We start from the raw sequence: 20,204 nt of genomic DNA on the forward strand, positions 1-20,204 counted from the left end.
GTGTCTCCCTCTCTCTGACCCTCCCCCACTCATTCTCTGTCTCTCTCTGTCTCAAAAATAAATAAATGTTTAAAAAAAAAAAAATAAAAAAAAAAAAAACAACTTTGTAACGCCTCCAGGTGACCCTCCAGGCCGCGAGGGAAGACACAGAGGGCGTCGTAACAATGCCGGAAGCGACAGCTCCCGGGCGAGGCTCGGGCACAAGTGGCAGAGCAGAGTGGCAGGGCCTGGTTAGGGGCGCTGGCTTTCCTGCGTGACGCCACTCGCCATGTCTGATGACGCACGTTCAGATGCAAAGAGGCGGCCGCGGTGGTGGCCACACGTGCGCTGCAAGGGTGGGGTCCCCCCAGCTGGGTGGTGTGGTCCGCGCACAGGACCGCCCGGCCCCCAGGCCGGTCTCCTCCGGTTCCAGGCGCTCCTCCGATGCTGGGCGACTTGGCGCTTGTGGGCCCCACGCAGCAAGGACAGCTGAGGGGAGTCGGCTGGGTGCACAGGCACCGCGTGCGAGGACACACCAAGGGCAGGAGGAAGGGACTGTCCCTCTGGACCCTCCTCCTCAGTCCTAAATGGTGACCCCCAGGGCCAGCGCCTGGCTCTCTCTCGCCTGCTTCCCCCCCTAAGACTCCCATCTGGAGGAAGAAAAGGGGAAACGGCGCTCACAACTCACAACTCTGACAAGCAGCAGGGCTGGGGCCCCAGCTGACACCTCCTTCCCCTTCCCGAAGCGGGGAGCCCTTGGGACTGAGGTCAGGGTACAGAGGAAGGCCGCGTCCTCCTCCCAAGAGCGGTCGGGTTCGGGGTGCTGCGACGTGGAGGCAGTGGGGCTACTAACTGAAGTTCAGGGCTGAGGTCAAGGCCGTCGGGCAAGGGAAGGAGAGACCCCAGCTCCTCCCTCACAACTGGGGGGAATTCCCAGACAGGGACAGGAGGGCCTGGGCCCTGCGGGGTCCAGGAGGAAAGGGGCAGGTGACAGATGGGCCAAAGGAGGCAAGCACCTTAGGGCCGGGGGCACATTTCTCACAAGTGGCCCAGACCTGGCAGGGCTGAGCCCGGGTCTCCAGCCCGGTTGCACTAAGGTAGGCCTCCCCCCACACCTCCTGCACTGTCTGCTCGGGGTCCACGAAACCCCCCGAGGGGTGAAGGTTTTGTGAAGTACTTGAGCAAATGCAAATTGTTATCACCACATCTTTTTTAAGAGCCTGTCAAACAGTGCCTCTTTAAATACCCTGGCTGTGCCTTCTAGGAGCTTCTAAGTCAGACACCAACACAGAGGGAAGGAACACGCCGACAGGAGTCACATATGCCACAACGTGAGAGGTTAGCCGACTGCAGGGCAAGGAGGCAGGATGCGGAAACCAACCCCCTACTTTTCTGCTGACCTGGGGCCTACACCCCACACGGGGCTCCGAACTCACGACCCTGAGATTAAGAGTCACGTGCTCTACTGACTGAGCCAGCCAGGCCCTCCCCTCCCCCCACCAGGGTCTTATAAATACAGAATTTCAGAGCTAGAAGGGTCTATCCACTCAGAACTCCCAGAAGATTCTAGGAGGCTCTGGAGCGGTAGAAAGAACTAGAACCACAAGGCCTGGGGAAGGGCTGGTCTGCCCTGTGCTGCAGGCCCAGCAGTGTCACTCACTGGGATGCGCCCTGGCAGGTCCTGCCACTGTAACCGGGGCCCAGAGGTGCCATGCTGCCCTGGACAGGAGGGCCAGGGCTGGGGGAGGGGCCGCAGGCGCCCCCCCTCGCCCCCCCAGCGGAGGCAGGCTCACTCCTACCAGGCGGACGGGGAAGGGGCTCCAGGGAAGAGAGTGGGGAGCCGTGTCCACAGCAGGACCCGAGGGCGGTGCAGCGGAATCCTGTGCCAGATGCCTCTCCCGCGTGGAAGAGCCTGGATCGGCGGCTGCCAGGGCCCCGGAGCCTCCACTTATCTGGTGCGGAGACCGGGCTGCACACGGCAGCCCCACACAATAGGCCTGTTTTCCTGAGCTCTTCCTGTGACCGAGGAGGCCCCCACAAAGGGGACGAGGGGCAGGGGCGACGTGGCCCGGCCTGGGGGAAGGGCCCCAGCCTGCGCGAGCTTGAACGGGGCTGCCCTGGCCTGCAGAGCAGCTTCAAACCCCACCCCCGGGGCCAGAGGACCACGGCCAGCCCGGAGCACCGCAGCCAAGCCGGGCAGGGCAGGGGGCTGAGGGGCAGGGTAGACAGGTGCCCTAGCAGGCCGGTCCCCGGGACACGTGGAGGGGGCAGTACTCCGCACAGGGGCGTACACACTGACCCCCTTCGCTTGGCCGTGAGCAGCCTCTGCACGAGCAGAGGACGCGTGTGCATGGACGCCCACAGTGCCACAGGTGGGGGCGTGTCTGAGGAAGAGTGTGCAGGTGAGGGGGGGGTCGCAGGGGCGGTGGCCGGGGCACCGGAGGGGCCGGGGTCTCTCATCAGAACACCTCCCCACCCCCCCCCAGCCCCGCGGGAGACGGCCCTCCTGGGGGAGCCAGCGTCGTGCCCGGGACCCCCGTGCCTGCGACACGCGTGGGGGGCAGGGTGTCATCAGCCTGTTTCTACCCCGAGGGCTTGCAGGGAAAGCAGGCTCGAAGCCAAGCCTGGCCCTCTGGCGAACCCCGTGCCCCAGGGACGAGGAAGGAAGCCCACCCACTGCCCAGGGCCAGGAGGGCGCGAGCACCAGGAGGGTTAAGCCCCCACCGGCTCCCCGGAGGCCAGCACGTCCAGTAGTAAAGAAAACCTGCAAAGACGCCTTTCCCCATGTCCCCTGCTCCCAAACCCGACCGTCCACCCCTGTCTGGCCAACCTGCCCCTCACACTGGGGCCGAATCGGACCCTCGGGTTCTGGCTCCACGCGGGGAAGTACGGCCCTCGGGTCGGTGACCACCACACGTGTCCTCACGTGCTCAGTGGGGGTGCAGCGCGGGACGGAGGGAGCAGAGGGGAAGGACAGAAACCAGGAGACGTTTATGTGCTGGGGGAGGGACAGTTCGAGTCTCTCCTCCCGGTCCCTGTGGCAGAAGGACACACACGCGCGCAGAGGCAGGAACAGGTTCAGACACGACGCACGCACAAGCACAAAGACTGCTCTAATGGGAAACCAGTCAGAGCAGAGGGCCCTGCCCACGCGAGGAGGGGGGGAGCGGTCCCCCGCGTGCCTCGATGCCCGGGCTGCCCCCAGACCCGGCTGCGCAGACCGGGACCCCCCTGGCGAGCTGGAGGGTGCCTGGGGAGCGGCGTGGGCAAAGGGCAGTGGGGAGGAGGGGGGGAGAAGGGGGGCCGGCAGCCCGGTGCTGGTTCTAAAATGGCCACAGGCAAGGCAGGGGACAGATGGTCTCTTTCTGAGGCTGAGCTGCAGAAAGTGGGGAAAGGGAAAGGAAGAAATAAATACCACCACAGTCAGAAGTTTAAAAATAAACCCCAACACCTAAAAGATAAACAGCCTGCTTCCGAGGCTCGGCCTGCCCACAGGGTGCTCTGGGGGAAAGAGAGAAGGGGGGCACCCTCTGGCCTCGGGGGTGAAGGCCGCGCCCCGCATCGGCCTTTCCTCCGCCTCCCCGGCGACTAAGGGACTTGGCTGTCAACGTGTCATATGGAGTCACGGCAGTCTGATCATGGCTCTGCCACGGAACCCGCTTCTGTCTCTGGCCAGCAGTCAGTTCTGTCACCTTGTGGCTGGGGGCCACCGCGCCCAACAGCCAAACGCTGCACGTCGCAGCCGGATGGCTCACGGCCGCCGTCTCATCGGCACCTCATACCCGCAAGGGAAGTGAGCCAGGCAGGAGTTATCGCCCATTTCACAAATGAGAAAACCAAGGCTCCAAGGAGTGACACGTTTGCCAAGGTGGAGCTGGAACCTGGGGCTCTGTGCCTGCCGTTCGCTCCTCCAATCGCACCGCTCCCGGCCGGCCCGCCGCTCCAGAGCTCAGGGCAGACACGGCCTCCTCCAGGAGGCTTCCCGGACTGCCCACCTGCTCCCACGGGACCCTCTACTGCCCCTTTCGTGGCACCAGTTCCATCCGTGTGAAAAATTCTGTAGTCGTCTGTCTCCTCTGCCAGGCTAAGTTCTTGGGGGTCAGGGCCACATTCCAAATCTGTCTGCTGAACGATAAATACAAAACTAAAAGAAGTTGGGGCACCTGGCTAGCTCAGGTGGAAGACCATCCGACTCAATCTTGGCGTCATGAGTTTGAGCCACGTGATGGGTGTAGAAACTACTTAATAAAACTTTAAAAAAAAAAGAAAGAAAGAAAAGAGAAAAGAAAGTTGGTGCTCTCTAGAAAAACCTTCCTTCCTCCCTGATGCAATCAATGGTTTCTAATGCTAGTTTTGGGTTTCTCTCCTCTCTTCTAATCATCCACGAATATTCACTTAAAAGCAACACACCGGGCAGCTGGCAAAAGTGAGTCCCCTTTTGTCACGTGAACCGGCGCTCCGTGATTCATACGCTTCGTAAATACTACGTATCAATGGAAAGGGCGCTTTTTTTTTTTTTTTAATTTTTTTTTTTTAACGTTTATTTATTTTTGAGACAGAGAGAGACAGTATGAACAGGGGAGGGGCAGAGAGAGAGGGAGACACAGAATCTGAAATGGGCTCCAGGCTCAGAGCCTGACGCGGGGCTCGAACCCACGGACCGTGAGATCATGACCTGAGCCGAAGTCGGACGCTTAACCGACTGAGCCACCCAGGTGCCCCGGAAAGGGCGCTTTTTTAAAGCAGTGAACTCGTACATAGTTGGCGAAACCCAAACAAGAACATTAATAAAGATCCAAAGACTGGGACGCGACCGGGCAAGAAGAGATCAAGGGAAGGCGTCCCGGAGGAGCCAGGAGCCAGGAGCGCCCTTTGGGAACGAAACAGAAGTGGGCAGAGGCTGGGTGGGCGGGAAGGGCAGAGGTCCCACCTCAGAAGACCGAGCCCAGGAGGGTTCGGAGGTGCGGGACGGTAAGTGCGCTGCGGCAGGGAACAGCCACCGAGAACCAAAGGCCTGGGCACCGTGTGATGGAGGCAAACCAGCACGTCCGGGATCGCCCGAGAGCCTCCCCCCGTCTCCCCAGTCCCGGCACACAAGAATTCCTGGATGTCAGAACGCTCTGAAATCCACAAAGCGCTGCAGATTTGCAGAATCATTACCAACAGACCACCTCCCGGAGAGCAAGGGAAAATGCCGTCAAGAGGTCACTTGTTAAGACCATTGGGCTCACGGGGACGTAGGGGGAAGAGTGGTGGCGCATGAACACAGAAAGCAGCCAGAAAGTAGAACCGAGTGGGGGACGGGTGAGGGCCGGAGGGGGTGGGGGTGGAGGGCACAGATCCGAGGCCCCGGAGACTGGGCTGGGGAGGGCTGTCTCCGGGAGGCGACACTGGTGAGAGGAAGAAAGGACAGAGTATGGGAAGAGGAGGGAAAAGGGGGGAGGAGGAGGAGGAGGAGGAGGAGGAGGAGGAGGAGGGAGGAGGAGGAGGAAGAGGGAGGAGGGGGAGAGGGAGGAGGGGGAGAAGGAGGAGGAGGAGGGAGGAGGGGGAGAAGGAAGGAAGGGGAGGAGGAGGAGGAGGGGGAGGAGGAGGAGGGGGAGAGGGAGGAGGGGGAGAGGGAGGAGGGGGAGAGGGAGGAGGGGGAGAAGGAGGAGGAGGAGGGAGGAGGGGGAGAAGGAAGGAAGGGGAGGAGGAGGAGGAGGGGGAGGAGGAGGAGGGGGAGAGGGAGGAGGGGGAGAGGGAGGAGGGGGAGAGGGAGGAGGGGGAGAGGGAGGAGGGGGAGAAGGAAGGAAGGGGGGGAGGAGGAGGAGGGGGAGGAGGAGGAGGGGGAGGGGGAGGAGGGGGAGAGGGAGGAGGGGGAGAGGGAGGAGGGGGAGAGGGAGGAGGGGGAGAGGGAGGAGGGGGAGAAGGAGGAGGAGGAGGGAGGAGGGGGAGAAGGAAGGAAGGGGAGGAGGAGGAGGGGGAGGGGGAGGAGGAGGAGGAGGGGGAGGAGGAGGAGGAGGGAGGAGGGGGAGAAGGAAGGAAGGGGAGGAGGAGGAGGGGGAGGGGGAGGAGGAGGAGGAGGGGGAGGAGGAGGAGGAGGAGGAAGAGGGAGGAGGGGGAGAGGGAGGAGGGGGAGAGGGAGGAGGGGGAGAGGGAGGAGGGGGAGAAGGAAGGAAGGGGAGGAGGAGGAGGAGGGAGACGGTGGAGGGAGGAGATGAGGAGGAAGGAGGGGGAGGAGAAGGGAAGAGGTGGAAAAGGAGGAGAGGGAGGAGGGTGGGAGAAGGGGAGGAGGGAGAGGGAGGAGGCAGTGGCAGGGGATGGGCTGAGCCCGTGCAGACTGGCACACACTGAGCCCGAGCTCACGGAGGACAACAGTAATCAGGGGCTGGATAATAATAAGCCTTCTCACTGCTGGTTTTCTGCTGCAGCACAAACAGATCATTACACCTCATTGCCAACCTCCTCCTGTGGGAGTCAGGTGTCCACAGATCCAAGGGAAGGGACCAGGGAAGCCTCATGACCAAGGAAGCCTGTGAACGGTCTCTTCCCTCATTCCTTCTAAACTGGGGTGCGGGGGGGCAACTGGCTGGCTCAAACGGAAGAGCTTGCGGCTCTTAAATCTTTGGGTTGTGAGTTCAAGCCCCACGTTGGGTGTAGAGATTACTTTAAAAAAATATAAAAGTAATTCTAGATGGGAGGCCAACCAGGTGTCGTGGGGTGGCAGGGGGAGCCACAGGAAAGACAAGGGACGAGGGGGCGTGGAAAGAGCCAGCAGGAAGGGCAGGAGGGCAGAGGGCGCAGAGCTGAGTCAGGCAGCACAGCAGGTGGAGGGTGAGGCCAGCAGGGAGGGGAAGGACGCGTGTCTGAATCACAGACTAAGAAAGGAAGAGCAGGGCTGTTCTCCAAAGGGTGGAGACCAGATACTCCTTGGCCCCACCAAAGGCCAGCTCAGAATAAATGACAGCCCCAGGGATGGGGGGGGGGGGGGGCAGGATGAAGCCAACAGGCTCCCCCAACTTCTCAGCAGGCCCACCTCTCCCGTTTGTCCTCAGAAACCGGCGCTGCGCCTGGGGAGCCAGTTCACACGTTCATTCAACAAACACGGAGCGCTTGCCAGAGACCAAACCACGGCCATGAACGCCGCCTCCCTCGCGGAGCCCACAGGAAGCAGCGCTTCTGGAAGGACTAAGGTGAGGTCACCTTAAGGGGGCCAAGGGCCTGCTGGGGAAGTGACATGCAAGCTGACACCAGAGGGCACGGAAGAATCACCCAGCAAGCGGAAGTCTGAGGCAGGAAAGGCTAACTCCCTGGGCCAGGGGCCCGGCAGCCCCCGCCCCAGGCCGGAGTCAGTGAGGCACTTTGCACACATCTGTGTCCAGGTCCCGGGTCTCATGTCCCAACAAAGGCGCGCGTCCCCATCAGAGCGTCCCAGGTGAGGCCCCGCTCCCCCCACCCTCCCCCGCACGGGTGCTTCCACTGGGTGGGCCCAGAGCGCCTGCACCCAGGCAGCAGGACAAACAGGACTCTCAAGTTGAGACAATGGGTTCTGAACCTGGTCTCTGTCCCGGCCCCAGCGAGGCTAGAAGACTTTCTGGGGATTATAGGGGCTCTAGGGCAGGGAGAGGGGACCCCGAGGGCTCACACCTGGGGGCTCAGTGACTCACCCACCCACGGCCCAGACGGTCTTCTCTTTCCCAAACAAAACACTAGGGACAACATGAATGTCCAGACCCCAGGAGATGCCCTTTCTGGGACTTTCTTTCATGAGAAATCAGGCAGCCCCCACCTATCCAACCAGACACCTTACCTACGCTCGTGTCCCATCCCCACAATGGCTCTGGGAGGCAGGCCTTGGCCTTGCCACCCTCATGTGACAGATGACAAAAACGGGCCCTCGCCAAAGGTCACCCAGGAGGTGACAGAACTGGGGCGTCGGTTGAACTCTGTGTCCAAGGCCTGTGCCCTTAGGGATGAGTGGTGACGGGAAGGCCCCACTACTGCAGGCCCCTCCCTGTCTTCAAAAGCCCAGTTAAAGGCCCGATCTCCCCAGGTCAGCCCTCCCCCGGTTTGGCCGCTCCCCTCCGCGGCACCGGTGGGCTCAGGGCTCAGTCCCCGCCGCGCTCGGACAGTGATGTCCCTGCTTCACAGGCCTGGAGGCCTTCTGAACCTTCCCCTATCCTGCGTCCTTCCCAGATGCCCAGCCCCCCACCCACACCCCGACTTGGCCCCCTGAGGTCGCTACAGTAGGGGCAGGTGTTCCCCAGACGAGCTCAGACCTCGTCCCTGGCCGTCTCGCCCTGGCCTGTTTCTCTCAACTCCGTCACGCCCAGCTTCACACACAGTCACCGCCCCCGAAGCGCGAAGCGCGCCTTTCCTTGCAAGCGACGTCGCAGATCGCACCCCTTCCCTGCTCACACGTTTAAGGCAGCACTGAGAACAAACAGCACCCCACACAGTAGGTACTCGTGGACTTCCAGGAAGGGAGGGAGGGAGGGAGGGAGGGAGGGAGGGAGGAAGGGAGGGAGCAGGGGACTCCTGGATCTGGAGGGACCCTAGGGGTCATCCGGTCCCGTAGTTCTGGGGGCCGATCTGCATCAGATCACCTGGGGAATAACGTGTCACCGTTCCACCCTGGACCCACTGGATCGCCTCTGGGAGCAGCGCTCGGCACCTGAAGGCTGGAGAGGTGACCCAGGTGACTCTGACTGAGCCTGACTGCGAGCCACTGGTCCCACCCCTTCATCCTGCAAGCGAGGAAACCAAGTCCCAGCAACACGACACGCATCCTGGAAACGAGAGACGGAACCGGAACCGGAACCGGGTCTCCGGGCTCTGAACGCCACGCTCACCGCCCCGTGCATCGTGTTGCCGGAGCTCCACGGCCCCCCGGGGTCAGCAGCCAGGGAGACGTCAAGTCTGCCCAACGTGAGCAGGCTGCGACCCTGGGCCCGCCAAGCACGCGCGAGCCCCCGACTTAGACGGGGCCGGGCAACGCAGTGCCGCGGTCGGCGAGCAGCGCCGGAGGTCCGAGCTGGCGAGCTCTGAGCCCCTGGCCTCCCACAGGCACCTGGAACGATGTAAGACGACCCGCGGGGGCTCTGCTTTACACGCGAGCACTTAGGTGACTTCTCACTCTTAGCAGCGAACGGTGCGGACGAGCACATCCAGGGAGAGCGCCATGCCGGACAGCGGGGTAAGACCCAAGGCGAGCGGTGTCCCCAGGAGTGAGCCACGGGGGCATTCCTTCACTCAAACTCTGAGCACCAGGGCTGGGCACGACAGGCTGGGTTCAAGGAAGAGCACCAACCCCCACTCACACCCGGCTCGACGTAAGAAAAGAGGGGGCTTTAGACGGGAGCGCGAGGGCACTTTGGGCAGACCCTGAAAGGGGACGGAGTATGTGTGGCCTCGTCTAGGTCGTGCACAGAAGACAGAAAACGTCCATCTGTCTTTGGGATCCGGCACAAAGGCTGGTGATCTGGGGACAAAGCCCTGAGAGGTGGACCTAAGTCACCATGCCCACGGCCGCCAGAGGCCTCTGCGACCTGGACGCTGACCCGCGAGGCAGGCCTCCGTGTGCCGAGGGGCTCTCCGCCCTCCCGTCCTCCCGGGTGACCTGACTGCCAAGCCCGCCCCCGTCTCCCCCTGAAGGCCAATGACGCCGCCGCACGTGGAGTGGAAAAGGGAAGGCCAGGGAGCGGGGCAGCCCCCCGCGCCGGCCACCTCTACTCTGAGAAACCCAGCTCGACTCTGCGTCACGCTCCGAGTCTGGTGCGTGGACACCACGCCAGGGACACGGCCTGCCCGGGCTCCAGGAGGCCCAGGAGGCTGTCATCAAAGGGGCCTCAAGGGCCGCTCAGGGCTTCCTACGGCCCAGCCCCTCCGCGAAGAGACCTCGGAATACACCGCCCGACACTCGAATCGTCCCTCCGTCCACGTCCGAGCCCTGGGCACCCGGAAAGGCCGCTGGCGCTGTGTGAACACAGGTGTGTGAACAGAGCCCCCGGGCAGAGGGGCACCCCCCGCGCGGCCATCACAGGGCGGGTCTCTTCCTCCCCTTTAACACGCGCAGAGACGCTGCCGCGTTTTGTTACCGTCGTCCCCCGAACGGCCTTCCCACCTTCCTCCAGCCCCTGCCCTGGGCCCCCAGGACGAGGAGCCGGGGCTGGTACGGGCGCCACGGTGGGTCCGGGCCGAGCCGGAAAGCGGGAGGTGGCCAGAAGCACTGACGAGGGAGGGGAGACCCTCGGCTTCTCTTCCCGCTGCCTCGTCCGCCCCTGATTCCCGCACCACTTGGCGCGTATCCGTGTCAGGCCTGGCGCCTCCTGGGAGGCGGGCGGGCGGGCGGGCGGGCGAGGGGTCAGCTCTCCCGACTCAACCAGTGAGGCACCTGCTGCGTCAGGCCAGCTCCACTCCGCACGCGCGCAAAGGGTGGAGGCGGGAATGGTGGGTCCCGGGCCGGGGTTCACGTTTCGTGGGGACAGACAGGCGTGGACATGGGCACTGGGGGCGGCTGCACGGCGCGCTTAACACGGCTAAAATGCTCCATTTTGTGCCTGTTTAGCTGTGATAAAAAAACATTTTTCAGGCAGGAGCGAGAGTCCTCCTCTCTTCCTGCTGAAGGACAGGCCTCTCTGAGTCCGTCTACTCTCCTCCGAACCCAATCTTCTGGATTCCCGTGAGCGTTCTTCCCTCCTGTCGTCACTGCTCCGCCCGGCAGCCCGGCACCCACGAATCTCCGCCAGTCCCGGGCACGGGCCCCGGGAAGCCAGCACTGCTGGCACGTGCCCGCCAATGCCAGCCCCCCGCAGCCCCCAGAGACTCGGGCTGGCGCCCCACTCCCGCTTCTCGAAACACGCCCCACGTTTAGGAACAGAGCCCGTCCTCTATCGAGACACAGATCCGGACCGCGTGCCCCTCAACGGCTGCAGGCAGTCCTCGCGCAGGCTGCCTCCGTCCACGACGCGGGCCGCACTCCCCGAGCCTCCGAACAGCGTGAGCACAGACACAGGGACAGCGGTGTGTTCCCACGAGAGGTCGCGAGGCCTGCTCGCTGCACCCACGCGTTCACGATGAAAGTCAGGAGGAAACACCACTCTCCAAGCACACGGCCTAGGACGTGGGCCACACAGGGCCCTCTGTCCCCCACGCACCGCCAGGCCCTGCCTCCCGGAGCAGGCAGCCAATGGCACAGGAGCCAACACGCTCGGGCTCTGCAGTGAGTCAGACCTGAGTCCCACTCCGGGATCCGCCGTTTACTGGCCGTCCAGCCCCAGACAGGTCCGTGGACTCCCTTCTATGAGCCCTGGCGTGTTCCCCCGGGGCGGGGGACGAGGAGAGAGTCGCCCACTCCCGAGGGCTCTGGGAGGGACGGCGACATTACACGAGGAGAGAACCAACTGCGCTGCGAGGACTGCTTACCGGTCTCACCCACACCCCTTCTGCAGCGACCCCACACCCACGTATAAAGGCGTCGCACTGGAGCAGTCTGAGCTCCGAACCGAAGTAAGAGAAAGGAGCGTGTGGGGGTCTAGGGACAAGGGAACCGACAAGCCTCGGAGCCACATGCTGTCCCTTCCCCCAACCCAGGGCTGTGGGACACGTGGGCCCAGGGGGGTTCCGGTGTGAAGAAGCCTGTCGAGGCCAGAGGGTCTCCAAGCCGTGGTGAGACCAGCCCAGCCCATCAAGCTGTGCTGTCCTAAGGTCCAGGGGCAGCGGGAAGTGGACAGCAGCCCTGCCCCTCGGCTTCCCCCACCTGTCCCCATCACTGCTCTGTCCCCCGTCACTCACCCACCCCCAGGGGGCCGTTCTCCCCCAGAGCACACCCTAGGAAGGCTGCCTTCCTCCCTCTGCAATCTGAGAGGACGTTCGCACGCACCTCTGTCTTCGAGGCAACAACCGGAGAACAGAAAGACCAGAGAGGAGGGCGCCTGGGCGTCCCAGTCGGTTGAGGGACCGACTCTCGATTTTGGCTCCGGTTGTGATCTCAGGGTGTGGGATCGAGCCCCGTGTGGGGCTCCACGCTGAGCACGGAGCCTGCTTGAGATCCTCTCTCTCTGCCCCTCCCGTGCTCTGACACACACACATGCCCTCTGTAAGTAAAACAATTTAAAACACTGGAAAAGAGAAAGACGGGAGAGGAAAGAGAAGTGCGCTAGCCTCCTCTCCCAGACACCGTGGGCACCTGCTCCTGCCGCTGACGCCTGGGCTCCGGAGCACCCCTGCCTCTTTTCTCGAACACTCTTTCCTGAGCCGCTCAGAATTAAGGACCGAGTACGACACATGCTTCAGCCACCTTCTCACAAATGCGCCTTGAGAGAAAGAGCGGGTGGGTGGTAAAGAGAGAACATGAGAATCTTCTTCCTCCCGGTCTGGCTTGGAGCCTGCCCATTTTACCTTCGGAGGTGTGCTGGCAGACAAATAAAAGCTGTCAGGGGAGGCGTGTGCCATGCAGAAGTCATTTACTGCCTACGTCCCACTCTCCACCCAGAAGGCAGCGAAGGAAGGACTTCGCGGCAGAAAGCTGTGCCTTCCCGAGCCCACGCCAGGTTCACAAGAGGCACTACGGGCGACCTGGGCGGAGGCACCAGTGTCCCCCGTGCTGCGGATGCCGGCCCCACACGCTGATGCTGTTAGAGGTTCCCGGATACAGTGACAGTGACGCCCAAACACCCCTGGAAGGCAGGTCCTCCTGCCGTGGGGACACTTCCCGGGGAGTCCGAGGCCCTCCGGCCCCCTCCCCTGCCCACCATCTCCACCTTTCCACCTCTCTCCAGAGGCCGCAGCCCCTTCCGCAGCCCGGCCCGCCGCCCGCCCCGCACTGTGGCTGCCCCAGCCCTTTCCGCTGGCGACACGCGGAGTCGGGAACACCCCCCCCCCCCCCCCGCGCACCCCACTCACCCTTCACTGGCACACAGGGTCAGCTGAGAACCTCGTCTGTTTATACACGGGGTCTACTCACGGGGAGAACCCCACTTCCCACGGCCGGCCGGAGCGAGGCCCGGGGCTGGGCCTGTCCATGCCCATTCCTGGGGGACGCCCCCACCTTCCAGCCCCAGACACCGCTCAGCTCACTGCAACTGGGGACACCCTCCCCTCCCCTACAGGTGACTGCGCGAGAAGACGGAAACGCTAATTACCGGACGGTGGCGATCATTTCACCGAGAGCGCATACGTCGCGACATCACGTTGTTCGCCTCGAGTGTGTATCACTGTCACCAACCTAAAATCACCCATCTAGGGACAACCCTCACACGCCTGCTGTAGACAACAGGCACGCTCACTCGTAGTTCACACACACACACACACAGCACGCAGAGATTCTCCCTCAATAAACAAACACGACGGTCCTAGGAGTCACGGGCCCGTCCCACATACATGCCCTAACCCTTCAGAACAAACTTCTTTCCCCCCCCCCCCACCCCCAAGTGAAGGCTCAGAAGGAATCCTTGTGGAAACGAAGCCTGGAGGCCCCGGGCCCTCGGCTGTCAACCGAACGCTCCGCCCGAAGAACTGCCCGGCTCCAGGGTCTCCCAACTCCGGCCATGGCCAAACTCCTCCCGCTGGTGCCCCCTATTCCTTCTCGGTGCCGCCAGCTCGCTCTTCTGACCTGGGACCTGTCGGTCCCTCAATCAACCACCAAACACTTTCGTCTCACGAGAAGTGAGAAAGATTCTCGTCATACGCTCTCGCGGCCCGCTAAAGTTCTCTGCCACGGCCTTTATGGTGGTTTGTGATGACGCACGCGCATCACTACGTACATGGCCATTTTATCAATGCCTCTCCCCACTCCTAGACTGTAGCAAAGCCACGTCTACCTTGTGCCTCAATGTGACCTCTGTGCCTAGTTCTAGATCTTTCCTCAAACAAAACAAGAAACTTCCCCCACAGTTAGCAAGTATATCCTCAGGCCGCCTGGCCACCAGACTAAGTCTCCAGGGGCTCCCAGGGCCAGTAGAATTCCAGACCTTCCTTTTCTCCTCCCTCCACATTCCCTACCCTTCTAAAGAACAAAAAGCCTCAAGAACCCCCTCAGTTAGCCTCTGGAGGTGCTTCCTGTAGATGGCAGAACCCCAGACTCAAGTCAAGGACCGGCTGGTGAGGAGACCAGCAGGAAGGACAGGATGGAAGAGAAGGGAACGTGGGTGTGGCCAGGGCTCACTGCTTTCACCAAGTAAAGTTTCTTTTTTTTAACGTTTTATTTATTTTTGAGACAGAGAGAGACAGAGCATGAACAGGGGAGGGGCAGAGAGAGAGGGAGACACAGAGTCTGAAACAGGCTCCAGGCTCTGAGCCGTCAGCCCAGAGCCCGACGCGGGGCTCAAACTCACGGACCGCGAGATCGTGACCTGAGCTGAAGTCAGATGCTTAACCGACCAAGCCACCCAGGCGCCCCCCACCAAGTAAAGTTTCTAATGTTCCTGTATTCTGTGCGCATTCAGGAAACGGTCTGAAAGTCGACTTATTAACCTGATTACTTTTCATTCTATTCCTTAAACGTAGGAAGAGACTGAGGGAGTCGGGGATGTAAAGGGGATGCTTGGGGAAGAGAAAGGACTTGAGATTTCAAGATGACCGAAAACACGGGACAAAAGAAAATGAGTAGAATCCCCGGGAATCAGAATTGACAAAAACTTCCAGACCTTGAGGATTCCAAGACACTGAGGAAAGCAGTAACAGTTAAGAAAGGGGGAGCTTTGGGGCGCCTGGGTGGCTCAGTGGGTTGCACGTCCGACTCCGACTCTGGTCATGATCTCACGGCTCGTGAGCTCACGCCCGCGTCAGGCTCTCTGCTGCCAGCGTGGAATCTGCTTGGGATCCTCAGCCTCCCTCTCTCTCAAAATAAATAAATACACTTTAAAGGAAACAAAAAGAAAGGGGGAGCCTGAGCCTGTGGAAGCATGTCTAGGCTGAATGCCCCCAGAGCTCTGAGTCAACAGCTGAGTGCAGCCCCGAGGCCGACGTCACACCCTTCCCGGAGCACCTGGAACCTGGTGCCCGCCAACGCTCGGTGACTGCGGCAGGAAGGTCCCGTACAACTTTGGAGACGGCACCGTTAGTCAGGCCGACTCTTGGACGGCTTCTGGAGATGTTCTCTGGCCCCAGAGCTGTTTGATGTTTCTGGGTTGAGAGATTACCACATTCCTCATTCACAGACCGATGCCCGGGGACAAGCCTATAAAGGGCGTCCCACATACTTCCTGCCGTCTCGTCCCCCAAATGACAGGAGGACACTGTGCGTATCAAGCTGTCCAAAGGTGAAAGGAACGGAGGCCGGGTGCGAAATCCGATTCTGCACGGCACAGCGTTGACTGAGCTCCTGGGGCGAGTGTGAGGGGGGTGCTGCCGCCCCTCCCGCTGCCCACAACCTGTCCCGTCCTGTCCGCGGCGGGAAGGGGGCAGTGGCCGAACACCTGGCTCCAGCCAAGCTCTCTGTGGCCTCCCCTCCGTGGGCTCAAGCGGCACTGCGGGCTCCCCAACGGCCCCGCCTCCCCCTGCAGTTTTCCAGGGAAAGAGTCACTACTTAAGTTACTTGGGGCTGCAGGGGGTCGGTGTGCCTGGGGCACCCACCGCCAGCGTCTGGGCAGCTAGCACATCGGAACACGGGTGGGTCCCCCCGGGAACACGTGCCCGGAGCCGCCACTCTCCCAGGGCGCCGGCCCCACAGCCTCGCGTGGAGAGAAGGAAGGGGAAGGAGAGACACAACGACACAAAATCATCCGAGAAAGAACACCTCTGGCAGCATGACTGCCCATCAACCAGTCCCTCTTCACTGGGCTCCGTGACGTTATTTCAACCCGGCGACACGGGGGGCGGCTCCAGAGTTCCAAGGACCCTGCCGTCTGAAACTTCCAGCTGGCCGCACGGGAAAGAGAAGCTGTTTGATTTGGGAGGTGGGTCACCCACAAGGAGCAACGCAGAAAGGAAAGAGGTCAGCCTGGGGACTGCTCCCCCCCCTCATCCCGTCCACTTTACTGATTTCTACCCTTTGCGAGAAGCCAAGAGCCACAAGTCAGAAGATTCTCCTGGAACATAACCAAGCCTGGACACGGAGAGGGTCTGAGGCAAGACGCCCATATTTTCTCTTGGCAGATCCTAATTTTACTCCAAGGGCATCGCTCGGATGGAAGCTTCCAGAACTCTGTGCACCACCAGACAAAGCCTGATTCCAAAAACAACTCAGAAAAGATGTTCTTAATTGTGTGTCTCCAAGAGAGGGGCAAGAGGAACCCTAACAAGCGTGACATTTATTGAATGCTTTCTCTGAGCGAGCATTGTGCTAGGGGACCGTCACTTGTTGGAATACGCGTTTATTCAACAAACACTGAACCCCCTTATGTGCAAAACAGGCCCCGGAAAGGCAAAGATGAGCAAAACAGTTTCAAAAATCCTAGCTCTCGCCGAACCTGCCGATAAAAACAAATATGCGTGTCAGCTGATGACGATGAACGTGATGAAGGACGGTAAAAGCCGACTAAGGGAACGCTATATAAAACCTGCGTAAAAATAAAGCAGGCCAAGGAGCGTTAGTCCAGATACAGCTGTGCTGGGAGGCTGCTCTGACCGCCGTCTGATGACAGCAACGACGGAAAGGGCCGCCCGCCACACGGGCCCCCTGTGCCGGGAGCTGGACCCGGGACTTAACGCGCAGAACTCTGGCAGCAACTCTCGACTTTGGCACCATTACTGTCCCCACGTAGAGCTGGGAGGAAAGGCTCTTTGCTGCCAGTCGGGGGCCAAGGTGACTCAGTGAGTGAGGAAGCCCCTAGGCTGGTAGGGAAACGGGGTGTCAGAGAGGTCCAGCGAGCCCGTGGAGCCCGAGGTCACCCCGGGGCGGGTCCACTGGCCTCTCCCCGCGGTGCTGGGAGTGCGGGCAGGCCCACCTTCCCCGACGCCAGACTGTTACTCTCAGCACCAGCTGCGAACCACGCCTTAGCTTGAAACCAGAGAGAGACAACCCGGGCCCTCCAGGCCCGCTCAAAAGGGCTGGACGTGGTCCTCTCCCGGCCCCTCCCCGGGCCCCCAACACAAGATGGTGCAGGCCAGGGAGACCAGGTGTCGCCGCTAATTCTCCGGGTCGCCGTTTGTCACTGGAAAACAGGGACAAAACGAGAGATGAACCACCCACAGCCGCTCGCTCTCCAGGAGGTGGGGTGCTCACTCTCCAGGAGGTGGGGCAGAGGGGGCAGGCACTGAGAAAAGGTCAGCAGCGAGGAGAAGGCAGGCCCTCTCTAGCTTCATTTCAAAGAAAGCCCCCTCCCCCTCCTGCCCTGGAGTAGTGGGGTGGGAGGGGGAGGGGAGCACTTCCTCAAGCAGGAGGCAAGAAAGCACCTCGAGCAGGTGTGAGGCCTCTCCTGAGAGGAAGGAGAGGAGAATCAGGCAGGAGGCTAGCGTGGCTTCTAGCAGAGAAATCCAGAAGGGAAATGCCACGTCCAAGGTCAGATCTGCAGAGTGGCTGGAAATCCCAGGCTAGGGGTCCGGGCCAAACTACCAAGAGGCCAAAGGAAAAGGGAAGCCCAAGCAGAGTCCCACAGGGAAGAAACCAAAGGTCACGGTTTGGACCCTCCCGGTGTTTCTTGCATGTCAGTCCCCGCAGCCACGGGAGCCTGTGGTCAGAGTTAATCAACAACCAAGGTGGGGAGGGAAGATGGGGGTTCATCCTAGGGCACAGCCCATTACGGGGGGCTTGCAACTGCACCTTGTCCTACTCCACCTGGGTATCAGCTGAGTATCCCAGTTCAAACTGACCCTCAGAAGTTCCCTCCTAAAGCCTTCAGACCCTCTGCCCGCCAACACACACACACACACACACACACACACACACACACACAGAATGAAATCCAATGCTTAGTCTCCCTCCTGAGCAACTGTTCATCACCTTCTCTCCAGCGAGGCAGGAGAGAACACCAAACTGGCCCAACATTGCACCAAACAAATTATGACCTGAATGTCGACAGAAACTGTGTCACCTAGAGAGACCCAATTAATGACATGACTCTGCTCTCCTCAATTCCCCTCTCCCCTCCGGGCGTATCCGGGGCACCCGTGTGGTTGACCGCCTTTTCCCACTACTGGCCACGTTCCCCGGCGAACTCCAAAGCCAGACACCAAACCCGGGCCTCCTGAGAAGCCCAACCCCCGAGAGGGGAAATCCTGCGCTCCGCACACCTGGGCCTGTTGAGGAAGCCGGAAGGACACCGGACAGAAAGCGCACCTGGGTGGCGGTCTGGAGTGTTCACCTTGAGATCACTAAGTTGCTCCTTAAGCCGGCGCTGCGAGCAGAACAAACGGCCGACGAGCTCCCAAATGAGGGCGTGCACGTGCCCTTTTCTGGTCAGCCCCTCCCTGGAGACCCCATCACCTCCCCCTTCCCTCCAGCACACGCAGACCTGCCCGCCGCCATCCCGACCTCCCCACCGACCACACGCTTGTGTGTGTACACGCACGGAAACATCCTCTCCCCAGCCCGAGCCTGGGTTTCTTTAGGGAACCAGCGCGTCCCCCCTCCCCCCTGCACTTGTCTCGGCTCCAGCCCCACACCGCTGCAGAGTTGGTAACGTAATATGCGGGGACCCTGAGGCCGGAAATGCCTGGTTCTGGGCTGCTGCACTCGAAACGCGAGACCAGGCGTAGGGAGAGCCGCGCACGGGGACCGCGGCGGCCGCGGGGGGCGCGGGGTGCAGACGGAAAGGCTGAAATTCCGGCCAGGGAGGACGTGCCATTCAGGGGCGGGCGAGGAGGAGGAAGGGCGAGGAGGGGGAGGCTGTCGAGGCAGTTGCAAAGTCAAGATCCGAGGCGCCGAGAAAGGGGAGGAGGAGGAAGGAGACGCGAGCAGCGGCAAGGCTGGAAAGAGGCCGAGAGCGGGGACGGGGCCGGGGAGGGGCACCGCCGGCACGACCGTGCAGGTGGCGGGGCGAGGTCTGGGGGAAGCGGGGTGGGGGAAGGGGTCCGGGGCCCGAGTGCGGGCCGAGGCGGCGGGGGAGCGTGGGGGCGGGGCAGCACAGGGCGGGGACCGACCTGGCTCCCGGAATCCGCAGCGCGTGCACGGACAGGGGGGAAGCCAAGGGCGGGGGCCCCGCGGCGGGGGGCGCCCCGGGGGGCACGTGAGGCGCGCGGCCGCGCCGCTCCCCGGCGGCGGGGGCAGGAACCGGGGCGAGACTGGGGGCGGCGCGCTCACCCGCAGGGCGGACAGGTCGATGTCGTCCAGGCTGCGGGCGGGGGCTGGGTCGCCCATGGCCTCCGCGGGCAGCCGGGCCCCGGGGCCGCTCACGCGCCGGCTCGGTTATTCCGCTGCCGCCGTCGCCGCTTCTCCCCCATCGGGGGGGATCCCGGGGGCGGACTCCGCCGCGCCTCCCCCGGAGGACGCGGAGGGGGAGGGCCGGCGGGAGGACCGACCCACCGACTGACAGGAGCTGGCGCCCGGTCCGCAACCCGAGCCTCCCGACTCTCCTGCGCAGGCGCGGAGCGGCCGCGCTCCGGGAGGGTGGACGAGGGAACGTGACGCGAGCGCGCCGGGTTCCCCTCCCCCTAGGCGCCGACACCTGCGCGCAGGCGCAGCAGCGAGAGGGAGCGCAAGGCGCGCGCGAGGACCGACCGGCCGCGCGAGCCGGGCGAGAAGAAGTGGGCGGTGGCCGGGCGGCCGCGGAGCGCGCCCACCGGCCGGTGCGCGTGCGCACACGCGTTTCCTTCCCTTCCCCTGTGTTTTGCCCTCTCTCTCCCGCATTTCCTCCTTCGCTCTCCTTTGACGCTCTTCCTTCCCTTTTCCTCCTCTTTCGCGTGCCAGCTGCCAATCAAGCCACCCACCTCAATTTGCGGGGGAAGGGGGGCGGGACCTAGCCCCCCTATTACTAGGGGGGTTGTTATGGTAACTCCCCACGCGAGGGCTGGATGGCCTCTAGATAGGATGGGCTGTCCACCCACCTGATTGCCATGGCAACAGTGGAGCCGCCGAGGGAGGGGCCTCTGGGTGGGAATCTGGCTGGAGAAACCACGTGGGAGTTGGGCGGGGGTGCCGGCTGCCTCCGGAGTGCCCTTTACCCCCTTCCCCGGCTGGGGGACCTCAGAGGGGACGGGGAATCCTACCGCACCCCTTTGTCTCTGCACCCCTCGTTCTGCGCAAAGGAGCTGTTTCAACAATTATTCATTGATCGCTGGAGCCGCGGGTGGGGGAAGGGGTAGTAGGGAGAGGAGGAGGAACCCACGTCCAACCTCTTCAAATCGCGCGCGGGTCACCTTGGGTCTGG

General features: G+C 62.3%; 1 protein-coding gene and 2 long non-coding RNA genes across 13 annotated transcripts in view; 2 read left to right on the forward strand and 1 right to left on the reverse strand.

The window, feature by feature from the left end:
- MINK1 (misshapen like kinase 1) overlaps positions 1-19,542 on the reverse strand; it is a 44,241-nt gene extending 24,699 nt beyond the window's left edge. For 3 of the 11 annotated variants that reach the window (XM_060647574.3, XM_060647576.3, XM_060647573.3), the window contains exon 1: positions 19,139-19,534. In XM_060647574.3, coding sequence (XP_060503557.3) covers positions 19,139-19,195 — 57 coding nt within the window. In that variant the 5' untranslated portion in view covers positions 19,196-19,534. Of the gene's footprint in view, positions 1-19,138 lie in introns of all 11 variants that reach the window. The other 8 variants (XM_060647569.3, XM_060647565.3, XM_060647570.3 and 5 more) reach the window with 5 other exon arrangements.
- Positions 1,410-14,154, forward strand: LOC144614392 (uncharacterized). The gene is made up of 3 exons (XR_013552135.2): positions 1,410-1,934; positions 7,014-7,151; positions 13,068-14,154. It is a non-coding gene; the product is annotated as an uncharacterized LOC144614392 (long non-coding RNA).
- Positions 7,958-11,494, forward strand: LOC144614393 (uncharacterized). Its single transcript, XR_013552136.2, has 3 exons — positions 7,958-8,420; positions 8,623-9,947; positions 10,550-11,494. It is a non-coding gene; the product is annotated as an uncharacterized LOC144614393 (long non-coding RNA).
- Positions 19,543-20,204: the final 662 nt, after the last annotated feature.

The sequence above is a fragment of the Panthera onca genome, chromosome E1 (assembly GCF_046562875.1).
Source record: "Panthera onca isolate mPanOnc1 chromosome E1, mPanOnc1 haplotype 2, whole genome shotgun sequence".
NCBI lineage: Eukaryota > Metazoa > Chordata > Mammalia > Carnivora > Felidae > Panthera > Panthera onca.